This window comes from Giraffa tippelskirchi, chromosome 10 (assembly GCF_054371585.1).
Source record: "Giraffa tippelskirchi isolate mGirTip1 chromosome 10, T2T-mGirTip1v1.2.pri, whole genome shotgun sequence".
NCBI lineage: Eukaryota > Metazoa > Chordata > Mammalia > Artiodactyla > Giraffidae > Giraffa > Giraffa tippelskirchi.
Window position 1 is genome coordinate 109,447,720 of NC_137284.1, and position 14,692 is coordinate 109,462,411.

At 44.3% G+C, this 14,692-nt stretch overlaps 1 protein-coding gene across 1 annotated transcript; it reads right to left on the reverse strand.

The window, feature by feature from the left end:
• Nucleotides 1-358: 358 nt before the first annotated feature.
• Nucleotides 359-14,094, reverse strand: LOC145522473 (uncharacterized). The gene is made up of 5 exons (XM_081531167.1): nucleotides 13,967-14,094; nucleotides 7,888-8,138; nucleotides 7,220-7,369; nucleotides 2,534-4,498; nucleotides 359-572 (listed from the first exon to the last, which is right to left on the reverse strand). Exons 1-5 carry the CDS (start codon nucleotides 14,092-14,094, stop codon nucleotides 460-462), a joined length of 2,607 nt encoding a protein of 868 aa, XP_081387293.1. The 3' UTR covers nucleotides 359-459.
• Nucleotides 14,095-14,692: the final 598 nt, after the last annotated feature.

Sequence of the window (14,692 nt, forward strand, 5' to 3'; positions counted from 1 at the left end):
TAGGATAGTTATTTCCACTTTTTTCTGTTGTCTGTCTAGCTCTTCAGAAGGTCACTTATGATGACATTAGGCTCTCCAGCCCATGAGAAAGCCAGGCAATGCTGTGTTCTCAAACAGGTGAATTCCAGTGTGTTTTTTCTTTTTTGGCTCTAGAGCTTACACACTCATCTCAGGAAGATGAGACTAAGCCAGAAGACCGTATACCAGAAGTCCCAGGCAATGAACATGCCAGGGAACTTCTGGTCCACACACCAACCAAAGGACTTTGGATGCCACTGGGGAAAGAAGTCAAAGTCATGCAATGTGAGCGTGGAAGTTTCAAGTAACACCCTCAATACACACAAGTTATAGACCACCATTTACAAATAAGTTCACTTTTAATTCATTCTCACACCACACTGTTAAAGTCAGGGCATGATCTCTAGGCGATAGATGAGGAAGCCACCTTCCATGTCTTAGTCAGTGTCTGGGGTAAGAGGCAGAGCAGCGCCTTGACTCCAGGGCTTCTGGCTGCAAGGGCAGTGATCTTCCACAGGACTGTAGCTGCTTACAGAGTCTATGCTTCAGTAATCCTGTAACAGGATATTTCATGTAGAAATGCCACAGGGGACAAAGGATGCATTGGGGGGTGGTCCCTTGGGTTTCACCTCAGCCGGTCCTCATAATCAGTAGCATTAAGGTTTTATCCAGGTGACCTGAGAGGAGCTGTGGGCCACACAGGGTGGGTCTGGACCAGGTGGAGCTGTGTGCACACTATCCACTGCACCAGCATAAGATGGTGTTTGTTAAGAAGGGGTACTGCTGCCTTAAAGACATTGTTTGTACAAAGATCCTTCATGCATACAATTAATGTAGTGGTTCCCAGCCTCTTTCCTTCATTCCCCTCACCTCAAAGGGACCACCTTCAACCTCTTTTAAGATGGTTATTTTGAAGCTTATCTCTTAAACAGGGACTAAACATATCAAAAGCAAAAAATTTGCTCATAAACTCATCCTGTATTAAAAAATCTCTTCCAAATCAGTAAGCATGAATCAGAAAGTCATGTTAATGACCAGGAGTGAAGTTGTGACAATATCCCAACCTTTAGGTAGAAGGGGTAGGCTTACATATTTCTTCAGTCTAAAGGTTTTAGGACTAAGCCAGGAACTTAAACGTCCCTGGGACCATTATGTATCCTATTCTTCACTTACCTGCTTTGCTTCATTCTTTGCACCCCAGATGTAATCATCTCCCAAAGCTTTCCTTAGGGTGCTCCCTCCCCACTCCTGTCAGCTGTGCCCCTGCCAGTCCTAGGGTGCTCCAAACTCAAGCTTCAACCAGGCGTGGGTGGTCTGCTAGTCCAGTCCCTCAATCTCACCATTTTACACTCCTACCCACAACCCACACAGCAAAGCAAATCAACTCTTCCCAACTTCAAACTCCAGTCTTTTTTAAAAGGTCAGTTTTGTTAGTCCTCGCACATATTTTTTACTCCTGTGTGAATCAGAACCCTCACCATTTTGTTCTGTTGAATAAAACTGGTTTTCAGCCATATAAGCAGTCTCCATTCTAATTTCTCCTATAACATACTTTATATGCTGGTTGAAATTCCTACAGCACGTTCGCTTCATTTCTCTACTCAATCTGAATTAGTTGCTTATTGCCTACAGGATAAAAATCGAAGTGAAAAGAAACACTCCTTTACCCTATTCTTAGCCTCTTTCCCAATTCCTTACAATTCTCCCCTCTGGCAGGATGATCTCAAACAGAATCCTGCCCTGGCTGTCCATCTGAGCTCATGCTGCTGTGTCCATTCCCACTCCAAACGTTCTCCTCTCATCTCCAAACCACAGATGCTAAGTCTGTTCCAATTCTTTGCCTCCACGTGGACCACCCATTCTCAGCAGCCCTGCTAGATTGATGTTCTCTTGACTATGCCAAACTCTCCTTACCACCACCACCACCCAGATCTCTATCATCTACTAGAGCATTTTGTTTCCCAGAGTGCAGGAATTCTAACTTAAGATTCTTTTTGCAGATCCTTTGAATATGGGCAGTATAGTTAATAGGGCTTTCCAGGTGGCAATAGTGTTAAAGAATTTGCCTGTTAATGCAGGAGACATGGGTTGGGAGGATCCCCTGCAGAAGGGAATGGCAACCCACTCCAGTATGCTTGCCTTGGAGAATCTCATGGACAGAGGAGCTTGGTGGTCTATAGTACATAGGGTGGCAAAGAGTTAGACATGACTGAAGTGACTTAGCACACCGCACAGTATACTTTTAAGTGACAACACACTTTCAAAATGAAGAAATGCTATTGATTCACCTGGTAGGGAACCACCACAGACAACCAAATAGTAAATGAGTCCATTAGTCACTTACACTCCAGTGATTTGTGAGAGGCTCTCCTGGACTGCAGTCCCTTGGGCTTCGTCATAGTGGGTTTGCTTGGGAGCCTGACACCAGTGCTTTCACAGCCATCCTGTCGTTTCCACTGATAAACCGCAGGGACACACTCACATTCACCACAAACTTGTAATAACTTGCACTTACTTCTGGTGGGCCAGACCACAAGTCGTGAAGGGACAGAGCTCTCAGGTGACATCCTGATTATCCTTCCAGCCTCATGATAAGACATTCTTTTGGAAGATGTCAGAGGGCCCTGTGGACTCACTTCAAGGAGGCATTCTGCCTCATCCATGTCACCTTCCTCTTCCAACTCAGAGTCTTCTGAATCCTCAGGAAGAACAATGGTCAAGACAGTAGTTTTCTTCAACAGACAGGCTGTCTTAGCATTTGAGAAGCTGCTCATGTCTTTCAGCTTCCTGCCTTTCACAGTCTTTTTAACTTTTGCACACCTTTTCAAGTTCTCATTATATACTTCCTCACTATCATCACTTAAGATCACTTCATCTTTATCCACACTCAATTTCCTGTTTGTAACTGTTTTTTTCCATGATCTCTTGGTTTTGCAGTCTGATGCTGTCTCTTCACCCCTGGAGGGCATCTGCTGGGGGGATTTCTCTACCTGGGCTTCATAGCAACTCATGTTGCACTGGATGCCCTCATCCACTTTGTTGACCTGGGCCAACCAGGTAGGGGAGGAACCCTGCCCCTCATAGTTACTGTTCTCTTCCTCACCTTCATAATCATGTTTATCCTGGTTTCTACACTCAGTCTGCTTTGCTGCATATCTCATGTCACACTGGATGCCTTCATTCACTTTGTTGAACTGGGTCAACCAGGAAGGGGAGGAACCGTGCCCCTCATAGTTATTCTCTACCTCACTTTCATATTCATACTCATCTTCATCCTGGTACCCACTCTCCATTGGCTCTGCTGCCTCTTTCATTTCCCACTGGATGCCCACATCCACTCTATGCAGAGTAGGAGGAGGGGAGGAATACCGACACCCCTCATGGAAGAGATGATCATCCCCTCCGGATGGCATTTGCTGGGGGTCTCTCTCCAATTTTATGTCCTCACTTCCTTCATTTTGCAGGGAGGCAGGGAACAGTATAGGGAAATAAAAACACTCCTCATAACTACCAGAATAATAAGCATCATCATCAGATTCAATGAGATCCCCATACTCCCACCGTGGTCCTTCACTGCCTTCTGATGATGGCTCATTCTGTTTATCACAGCACTGAACAGTGTCACCCTGGATGGCCTCATCTACTCTGTTGACCAGGGTCAACCAGGTAGGGGAGGAACTGTGCCTCTCATAGTCATTGTGCACCTCACCTAGGTATTCATCTTCATCCTGGTACCCATTCTCCATCTGCTCTGCTCCCTCTCTCATTTCCCCCTGGATACCCTTATCCAGTCTGTACAGGGTGGCATGAGGGGCGGTATAATGACACTCTTCATGGAGGATGTGAGTGTCACCCCTGGAGGATGTTTGCTGGGGATATTCCCTGAGCTGTATGCCCTCACCTACTTCATTTGGCAGGGGGACAGGGGACGTTGAGAGGTGGGGAATGAACTCCTCATATCTCTCAGAATCATAAGAGTCATCATCATCGTAAGATTCAAAGAGGTCCCAATAATCCCACCACGGTCCTTCACTGCTTTCTGATGATGACTCAGGCCGTGCATCATGGCACTGACCCACGTCACCCTGGATGCCCTCATCTACTTTGTTGACCCGAACCAACCAGGTAGGTGAGGGAATACCTCCCTCAGGGTTGCCATTGCTCTCCACCTCTTTCTCTTCAGCCACATTCTCAGGGATATTGGTCACCACTCGCATGTCATGGCTGTTGCCTTCTGAGTTCACATCTTGCTTTTTATCCAAGTTTTCAGCCTGCTGAGGTTCAGCTTCTGTTTGTGTGTCTTTTGTTTTCATTTCTTTCCAGCAGCCACCATATTGTTGGAACTGTGCCATGTTATAAAACATCGGGACCATGGATCTTTGGTCAAGAGTAGTGGGTAACAGGGACTGAGGGATGAGGAAGGTAGGATGCCCATTGGGCACCACAGGACATGGAAAAGACAGACTTCCACTTGTGAAACCTAGAAAGAGAAGGGAATAGTTAGCCATTCTGTCTCTTGCAGCCAGTCACAACATTCAGCCAGTACACACTGCACAGCCAAAGCTGCTCACACCCACCACAGGACTCCCACCTAGTCTTCTGTTACCAAGCAAAGGACATAAAGTCCTCCCCCAGTTTTTACATGAGTAACTCCTAACGACTTTAACCCATCTCCCATGCCTCTCATAGGTCTACAGTCCATTTTGCTTCCAGAACAATCTTTCTGAACAATCTATGATCCTCACTCCAGTTACAGTATTTGAATGGCTCATCATGGGCTATCAGATAATGAGGGATAGTGACCAATTCCCTAGGATGGCATAAAGCACCTCATTATCTAGTTTCTCACTGTATCATCTCATTAAGATGTAGGCGGTCCTAGTCTACAATAAGGACCGAGTCATAGATGGGTTATTCTCCATAAGGTAACCTCTTTTCCTTCTTTCCCTGCTACCAAAACCTAATCATCTTTAAAAGGGAATCCCGCCAACACAAGGACCTGGAGACCTTGAGACATTTTTCAAAGAAAAATCACTTGGACAGAAAAAAGCAAATGCTGTATGATCACTTATGTAAAGATACAGAAAAAGTGGAATCACAGAAATAGAATGGTTGTTGACAGGGGTGGGGGTGTAGGGAAATGGGGAGATGGCCCATGTCAAAAATCCTTCTAATTCAGCTTATTATACATAAGACAAAACTGAGGCAAAGAAGTTAAATATTTACTAAAATCAACCCATACAGAAGAACATAATTCAGGGAATTCACTGGCAGTCCAGTGGTTAGGACTCCATGCTTTCACTGCTGAGAGCACTGGTTCAATCCCTGGCCAGGGAACTAAGATTCCACATCTCCTGACATGGTAAAAACAAAACAACAACATATCCCATAACTCAGCTATCTCTTTCAATTCTATAGGACTGTGTACTCCATGTCTTAATATTTAAAAGGTGTTAAGACATTCTGGATATGTAAAATGCATGGAAGTCACTTAATCCCAAAACAGTAAAAAAAAAAAAAAAAAAAAAGCTAATATAGTGCAAGCTTTTCTCAGATCATTCACAGTGAAGTTACAGGGAAAACTGATCCCCAATACTGGAGAGTCATGTGAACAGAAAGCCAAAACATAGAGAACAGAAACCCTGTAGGGGATCTCATCTCCATCTTCCAACCACAAGTGGCTTCATCCCTGAATTCCAGGTTTCATAGGACAATCCATCCATCCTAAGTCACTCAGTCGTGTCTGACTTTGCAGCCCTACGGACTGCAGCTGGCCAGGCTCCTCTGTCCATGGGATTCTCCAGGCAAGAATACTATAGTGGGTTGCCATGCCCTCCTCCAGGGAATCTTCCCCACCCAGGGATGTAACCCCCATCTCTTACACCTCCTGCACTGGCAGGTGGGTTCTTTACCACCAGGGCCACCTGGGAAGCCCTCATAGGACAATAAATCCTATAAACCTTTCCTCACTAAAATCTGAGCCATGTTGTAATTAAGAAAAACTCAATGTTTAAGATACATTCTTCTCACAAACTTCCCTCCACTCTGTATTCTGTACTCAAAAGACTTTTCCTCACACAATTCTTGTCTCTGCACCATTTCAAAACAGCATTTCAACATCTGTACTAATTAGGGAATCTCCAGAGAAACAGACCCAATGATTTACATATAGTAAGGTTTCTTGAAGGAAGTGGCTCATGGTGGAGGTGCTAGTCCAACATCTGCCAAGTAGAGACACAGTGAGGAACTGTAGGTCACAGGCTATAAGCTGGCTCAAGGTTCTCTTGCTTAGACTGTGACTACTATTCATCTGGGAGCAGTGATTGATGAATTCAAAAGCTCTCCTCATCACACCTGGTTTTCTACTTGGAAAAGTTACACCATACATACAATATGCTTTATCTACAGCAGGATACTTGGGAGAAGCACCCCATGGATCCTACCTGCCCACAGCCCCTTCCCCCCATGCACTGAATGAAATCCTAGATGTCTGCCTTCCAGACATTTTCAAGTCTTGTTTGTCATTCTTCCTCCAAAATACTTTTCTGACCTCACATAATAGCTTTTAGAATGTTTGTTGTTTAGTTGCTAAGTCATGTCTGCCTCTTGCGACCCCATGGCCTGTAGCCAGCCATGCTCCTCTGTCCATGGGATTTCCCAGGCAAGAATACTGGAGTGGGTTGCCATTTCCTTCTCCAGGGGATCTTCCCCACCCAGGGATGGAATCCAAGTATCCTGCATTGGCAGATTCTTTACCTCTGAGACCCCTTAGAATGTTTAGGCCTCATCAAAAGAAGTATAGAGACTAAGAGCTGTAAGGTACCTCTTCCAGCCAGACTGGTCTCACAACCCAAGGAGACTTTGGTTGGATTACTCTGTGAGCCTGAGCCAATGTCTGACTGGGAGTCTCGGTTCCCTCATTTGGGGAGCAAGGGCAGCAACAATACCGAGCTCATGGGTTGATGTCAAATGAGAGAACCCATTTCTACTATTGAGCAGAATAACTGGCACAAAGCTAGAATTGGCATATTTTCTTTTAACCTGAACCACAAACACTGCTCCATGGGCTGCCACAGTCTCTCTAGTGTGAGCACAGGGTGAAGGGAAGTAATGGACAAAGGTGTTAGAAAACCTTCAGGCTTTGGTTTACAGGGAGGGTCCTTAATCTCACTGAACCTCCTTGGGGATTCAGATTCCTCACCTGCCCCAGGAATGGAGAGTGGATTACAGGCAGGATTCTGGTACCAGGGACCCAGGCGAGGCTGCTGGGCCATGAGCGGCACATAGAAGAAAGGTCTGGAGCTACTGCCCTCAAAATTTTCGTTGTTTCCAGAAAAGCTCATTTTCCAGGCTGAAAAACAGGTATTTGTAGTTAGGAAAGGACAGCTGCACTCCGCCCTGTGAAGTGCTGTAAAGGAAGGAAGCTATCCTTATCTCCCAGCAGAACTGAGAGCCTGGATAGCAGGTCCCTTACCTTATCTTTCCCTTACCTGGGATGGGGACAGGAGGCGCTGCCCTGTTTTATGACCAGGGAAGCAGCGCCCAGAGGCCTGGGCCCATGTTGTGCTGAGCAAGTGTGGCTCCCCAGGAACTTGGGGAGATGAAGCCTTGAAGGCGTGGGGGGTCTCAGTGCCTGGCACCAGACGCCAGGGGCCGCGCCCAGCAACCGCAGTGTAAGAAGGGGCTTAGGCCCAGGCTGCACTGCCCTTGCCCACAGCCTCTCCGGCCTTCCCACCAGCCTCTGCCCTGAACTCCTCCTCAGTCCTGGAGTCCAGGCCCCGGGCTCCGCGTTTCCTAACACCCACCTCCCTGTAGGCCAGTCTGTCCCCACGACCTCCCACACCCTGCCTTCCCATTGAGGACACCTACCGTCTCTAGCTCGACGTCTGCCTCTATGAGCCTCTGCGGTGGCACACAGGACTGGAACTGCTGCGAATTTGCCTACAAAGCAGCCTATGCTGCGGCCTCTGAGGGCTCCCACGTTTATATACCAGATGGGCGGCACGTGTTGAGTCTGACTCAGGTCTCGCCCCTGCCCCGCCCGGCTCGGCCCCGCCCTCGGCCGTTCCACGCCTGCGTCCTGAGCAAGCCCCCATGTGGGGCAGCTTCCACCCGAGACGCTGGAAGAAGCCGGTGCTGAGACTTGATGGAGGAAAAGTGGTTCCCTGCACTCTGCTTCCCGGTGAATCCCAGTCCTCCCTTCTGCACATCCCTGTGCGTGTGGGCGTCCTGACCTTGACTCTTCTAGAAGACAGAGCCCTTTTGCCCCCCTCGATCTTCCCGACTGTCCCCTTTGAGTGTGTTGAGTTAGTTGGATCATGGCTGCTGGTGTGAGCTCCTGGTCTCCTTCCTTCCTTGGGCTCAAAGCCGCTGACACTTTAGGAGGAGGAGCCTACCGAGAAGAAGCAGAGAGGAAGGAGGTCAACCTGGACCGAGGACAGACCTGAGAGGAGGAAGATTCCCACAGGTGGGGTGAGCAAGAGTGCTTCATGCTGCTGAGACCAACATCTCGGGGGAAGGGGCTCCGGCTATAAGGACTCCAGTGGTCGGGAGAAGTGATGGGACAGGGAGTTGTGGGCAGTCGACTCTGGGCTGATGGGTGAGAAAGGGAAGCTGGCACCTACAGTATTCTTTGTACATGAGAGAAAGGAAAGATGAGTAGTGAAGGGGGGAGAAATAATACTTCTAGGGAGCATTGAAAGTTTGGAATGACTGCCTTACTGCATAGAAATTGTGTTTGGCCCGAGATTGCAGTTGGTGAAACAGTATTCTTTGTGAAAAACAAAAACTCTGGAGGTGACCTGCCAGAGGGCTGGTTTGGTGGCTTCTTGGTTTCACAATGACCTGATCTAGTTCACTCATTACCCCAACATCCTTAGCACTGGCTTCCTTCCTCAGCTTGCCCACTTATCCAAATACCCATTCCAAACAGAAGGCATGTGGAAAACAAGGCAAGTGGTACAGGGATGCGGAGCAGGGGAAGCCCAAAGGGTGCACAGCAGCTTCTGTTCAGGCGTTAATGTGGTTTTCAAGGAACAACTAGAAAATACAACCAACTTCAGATTATATGTTTGGTTACCCTCAGCTGAAAAGATGTCTAGGAGCTCTTGTCTTTGAGTTGGACATATTGCTACTTGGAATAAAGTGGGATGCTCTGATTAAGAAAGAGTGATGGCCTGCTAGAAGTAAGTACAAGTTATTACAAGCTCTTGGTGAATGTGAGTGCCTCCCTGTGGTTTACCAGTTGAAAGGACAGGATGGCTGTGAAAGCACTGGTGTCAGACTCCAAAGCAAACACACCATTGTCAAACCAGAGAGGTGGGAGTCCATGGGGAGCCTCTCACAAATCACTGGCATGAATATTACTGTGTTTACTCCTCAGGCAGCTACAGTTCTGTGGAAGATCATAGCCTTGGGCCAGAAGCCCTGAGGTAAAGCACTGCTCTGCCTTTTACCACTTATTAACATATGCAAATGGATTCCTTATCAATAGAGTAGAGATTATGCCCTGACTTCAACAGGGCTGTTGTGAGAACAAATTAATGAAAAGAAAGTGTACCTTTTTTCGTAAAAACAAAACAAAACAAAACAAAAACAAAACGTGGAGATAGATTTTAATTGAGCATGTAACTAACTATCTGTTGTAAGGATTCAGGTCATGAAAGAAGCAGTATTCTCTCACTTCCCTTTGCTCTATATTGTCCCCAGTCATCATTCTCCCTTCTTCCCTTCACGGCTAAGTCTCTCTGTAGACGATAATAAGCACTCAGCCTTCTCCACCTCCTATTCCTTCACTCACTGCAAATCCAGATTTTGTTACCATTATGCCCACTCATCCACCCTCACCAGGGACACTAATGAGCCACTTGCAGCTAAATGGCATGGAAACTTTTCAGTTCATATCACTAAACTTCACCTCCCAGGTACCAGCCTAACTGGTTGTCTCTGCTGTCCCTTCTTAAAGTCTTTTACTGATTCTTTTCCCAAATTTCTCTCTTTCATGGTCATATTCTCCAGGTTATGGCCTTAAGGTTTTCTCCTTCTCTTTCTTGTTGCACCTTCTCTCTCTTCATTTTCACCCTTTTTCAGGGCTTCCAATATGCAACCAGCATACTGCTCCGGTCTCTCTACCAGATATTTATATCTCCGCAGAAGACTTTTGTTGTTAGGAGAGGCATGAATAATGATTTTTGTATACATCCTTGTGGAGGAGGCAACATCACAGCATACCTCTGCAAGTGATATACCTGTTGGGCAGTTCTGTTAGACACGCATGAGTGGACAGTATGCTATTTAGACAGCGTGTGGTTATTCACCCAGCCAAGCAGATTTGTAGGTTTGAAATTGTTCTCTCTGGCAGTATGTTTGAGTATAACAACTTTATGTTGTCAAATAGTTGTCGAACTATATGTAAGACTTACTAGGTTTGAGGGCAGGGCATACAATCTTTCAGAAACCCCTAAGAACACCCTCTGAATAGCAGGCCTTTCCAGTTCCCCTTGGTGGGAGGTCAGGGTCCAGTCTCCTTAGAAGTAATGTGTTAGTGGTCCCGTGCAGTTTAATATTTCTTACACTTCATCTTTCCCTATATAATTTCCTCAGTATGCACTGAAACATAGAGTTGTTCTACTGTTTGCTTTTTTAGAGGTCAAAGAACTATCTGGGCTCATTCTAACTATTTTAAGCACTTTGCAAAAAAAAAAGCATATGCCTGTAAATTATTAAACAAAACATTTAAGTAGCAATGGTATAGAACTAAACTATTTTAAAGATCAGTTAAAAAATACAAAGCTGCAAAGAGAGTGTTATGGTTGAATTGTGTCCTTTTAAAATCCTTTGTTAGAGACTTCCCTGGTGGTCCAATGGTTAAGATTCCATGTTTCCACTTCAGAGGGCATGGGTTCAGTCCATGGTTGGGGAACTAAGATCCTGCATGCCATGCAGCAGGCTGAAAAAAAAAGGATTAAAAAAGAAAATCCTGTTAAATTCAAGCCTCCAGAACTTCAGACTGTAACTGTATTTGGAGTTAGGGCTTTTATTGAGGAAATTAAGGTAAAATGAGATCACATGGTTGGCCTAATCCAGTGTAACTGGTGGCTTTCTAAGAAAATAAGATTAAGGACCCAGATATATGCAAGTACAAAAAGAAAGGTGGTCACAAGAAGAAACCAAACTTCTTGACTCCTTGATCTTGGACTTGTAGACACCAGAACTATGAGAAATAAATTACTGTTGTTTAACCCACCCCATCTGTTTTATTCATAAGGCAGCCCTAGTATACTAATAGGGGCTTCCCTGGTGGCTCAGTGGTAAAGAAAGAATCTGCCTGCCAACACAGGATACTCGAGTTCCATCCCTGGAAGATCCCTTGGAGAAGGAAATGTAAACCCACTATTATTCTTGCCTGGAGAATCCCTTGGACAGAGGAGCCTGGTGGGCTACAGTCCACAGGGTGGCAGAGTCAGAAACAACTTAGCAACTAAACAAAAGCAGGTTAATAAAGGTAATTAATAGATAGGATAGTGTGTAGTTTAAAGTGCCACAACATGAAAAAGGAAACAACTTTTCTAACAACCAAATCAAGTCAGCATAATTTCTGCATTCTGGTGTGATTGGCTTTTATTTCTAATAAAAAAAAGAATATGATTATTCTTACATTATTTCAAAATATAAAATATCTTCATAATTAAAAATATACTTAAGTGCTACAGTCCACTAAACCTATGTTTTTCAACACTTGAAACTATATCTCAAAATATTTTTCTATGAATTCCAGTGACTTACTGTATCAGAAACATCAAAACTTATGCTTTCTCTAGAGAATTCAGAACTAGATAGTAGCTTGTTTCCTAAATATTTTTTGGTAAGCAAAATGACCTTAAAAGTTAGGGAATAATTATGGCAATCATTATAGTACACACTTTTTAAAAAGAAAGTCTTAAAAAATAAAATTAAGAAATTCTTTTTTGTTTCACCTCTGAAAGCTTCAAGATGCATGGTCACAGATTACTTATATTATCTATTTCCATTATTGTTAACCTCAGACAAGGAGTGTCATTTCTTCTCAACCAACAATAGATCACCACTCACAGACTTTTAATACAGACATTTTCTTTCCTTTTTAGAGGAAGCATATCTTTAAAATGAATAGCCACACTATGAATTATCTCTTATGGCATAACAAATCAAGTGAAGACACTTTTGAGAAGAAACATTCTGTATTAACTTTGTTATGTTTTATGATCTTATGTGAAACTATAGGTCCAAATGACTGGAAACATGATTTTCACTGACATTGGTAAATCAGATTGAGAAATTCTAAGGTTTAGGTTGGACTACATTCTCTTTGCTGGGACATTTATTTGGATGACATTTCTACAATTAACCCCAAGCCTCACAGTATTTGGAACTCACCATAATTCATATTCTGCAAGCACTATTTAGCACCTGTGTCCTTAGGAAACTACCTAAATCCCTTCAATTTTGTCTTTGAAACGACTGTGTCAAATAGCTACTGTTGAGATGGCAGATACGTCACGAGACCTCATAAAGTGTTCGTTCTCTCTCCCATTTCAAAGTGAAGAAAGGCAAAATAGGAGAGGACAAGTCCAACCGAAAAAGAATCAGAGAACTGGGTTTAGGTTCATTTAGGCCACTTCCTGCCTTTGTGCCCTCAGGCATGTCACCTCTGCTTTGATTCCTCACTTAGAAGAAAGATAATCTACCTACTAGGTTGTGGATGTGGAGGATGTGAGAACCCCTTGGGTTTTTTTTTTTGTGTGTATTTTTTTAAATTACGGTAGAAACATCATATACCTATGGATTCCAAAAGAGCTTATTAAATACTGAAGCATAATAAACACATACGTTTGGTTTTGTCTCTTGTTCCTGGCACAGATACCCTAAAACACTTGGGCTTTCCTGAGTGATGGAAAAGAATCTTTTGTTTTCCTAACAAGCCCTTTTGGAGGAGTCTCTAGTTTATGCTAACGAGGGACTCAAGGGCAGGTATCTAGCTAACTACAGGGTGGAGGCCAATCACCAGAAAGATTAAACAAGATTAGAGGGTTTGCTGGAGATTGAGTTAAATAAAACCTTGAACAAGGAGATTAGGAGAGCTTTCAAGCTGGTTAATGCATTTCCCCCCAGATTTTTGACTGTTTTCGTAATAGGTGAGAGAAATCGTGTGAAGAAAAATGGGCTACTTGTCTGTATACTGATGGGATGGGAAGAGGATGTGAGGGCATGGGAGCGCTGTGCCCTTCCCATACTCCCCAAATTTACTTACGCATTGTTGTGTAGGGGAAGGTCCCCCCTTCTCCACCTCTGGAGGGCTTGTGGCTGAACTAATAATATTGACACAGCAAGATTAATGGGAGAAGTAGAAACAAAATTTAATTCATGCATGTGGAGGTCCTGTAAGAATAGGACCCAAGAGGTGTCCAAAGCAGGCAGCTGTTAGACGTTTTAGAGACAGATACAGTGAATCTGTGAGGTGTACACAGGGCAAAACTTAGATTTTAGGTGCTTAATTAGTGAAGAATCTAAAGAGAGATTACGCCTAAGGTGGTAAATTTAAAGAAGGAATAAGGTGTTTCCAGAGGCATCTTGGCTCTGAATTCCCATCTCTGAGGATAAAAGGGTGTCCTTCTACCTCTAGATGTGGGGAGGACACCTTTTACAGGGGAGGTTGATTTCCTGCTTTTCAGGGAGACACAGGAGGTTCAGGATTTCCTATTCCCTGCCAATCCAAGAGACATAAGAGGCGCAGGTTTGATCCCTGGGTCGGGAAGATCCCCTGGAGGAGGGCATGGCAACCCACTCCAGTATTCTTGCTTGAAGAATCCCGTAGATAGAGGAGCCTGGTAGGCTACAGTCATAGGTTCGCACGAAGTCAGACACAACTGAAGTGACTTAGCACACATGCGCTGGAAAAGACAGAAAATACGCTGAGGCATTGCCTCTAAAGGCCGTTTTGGGGAGGTCCTCATCGACACACGTATTCAGGCCTGGCTGCACCAGTGAGAAAGCAGCTATTGGGAAGCCCGAGGAGCAGAGGCCAGAGCCTCTGCCCATCTTCACTCAGAAGTGGTGACTGAAGCTTATGTAGAAGGGGAACAAAAAACAAAAGACTTAAATTTTGGAAAACAAAGCAGGAAAATGACCCTCCTATTTTTAACTCAGCTACCTGCTATTCTGCAAAAGACAATTTCTAGAACAGTTTTGAGTGGGTTATTTTTCCTCCAGATCCACAAACTCTGAAGCTAGTGTCTAGCTTACTAAAAGAAAAAGAAAAAAAAAAAAACAAAACAGAAGTGTACATAAGATCCTGAATATTTCATAGGAAAGCTGAATGCTGCTGTAAAGTGCTCTTTAAGTCTTTTTTTAGAAAAATCTTCTAATGAATAAAATTACAGGAATTTCAGAGGACAGAGATGGGATTTGTTGTATGACAAAAAGATCCTGAATATTTCATAGGAAAGCTGAATGCTGCTGTAAAGTGCTCTTTAAGTCTTTTTTTAGAAAAATCTTCTAATGAATAAAATTACAGGAATTTCAGGGGACAGAGATGGGATTTGTTGTATGACAAATGTATATATGAGTAGTTCTAGTTTTTCTATATTGAGAGACAGTGATTGGGGCATTTTTAAAGATAGCTGGCTACACTTGTTTT

Excerpts from the sequence above, each read along its gene's own strand:
- LOC145522473 (XM_081531167.1), bottom strand. The coding sequence starts at position 14,094 with ATGGGCAGAGGCTCTGGCCTCTGCTCCTCGGGCTTCCCAATAGCTGCT. Across the intron at positions 8,139-13,966 it reads TTTAGAGGCAATGCCTCAGC|CGTCTCGGGTGGAAGCTGCC; the intron begins GTATTTTCTGTC and ends GGCTTCTTCCAG. Across the intron at positions 7,370-7,887 it reads CAGACGTCGAGCTAGAGACG|CCTGGAAAATGAGCTTTTCT; the intron begins GTAGGTGTCCTC and ends CCTGTTTTTCAG.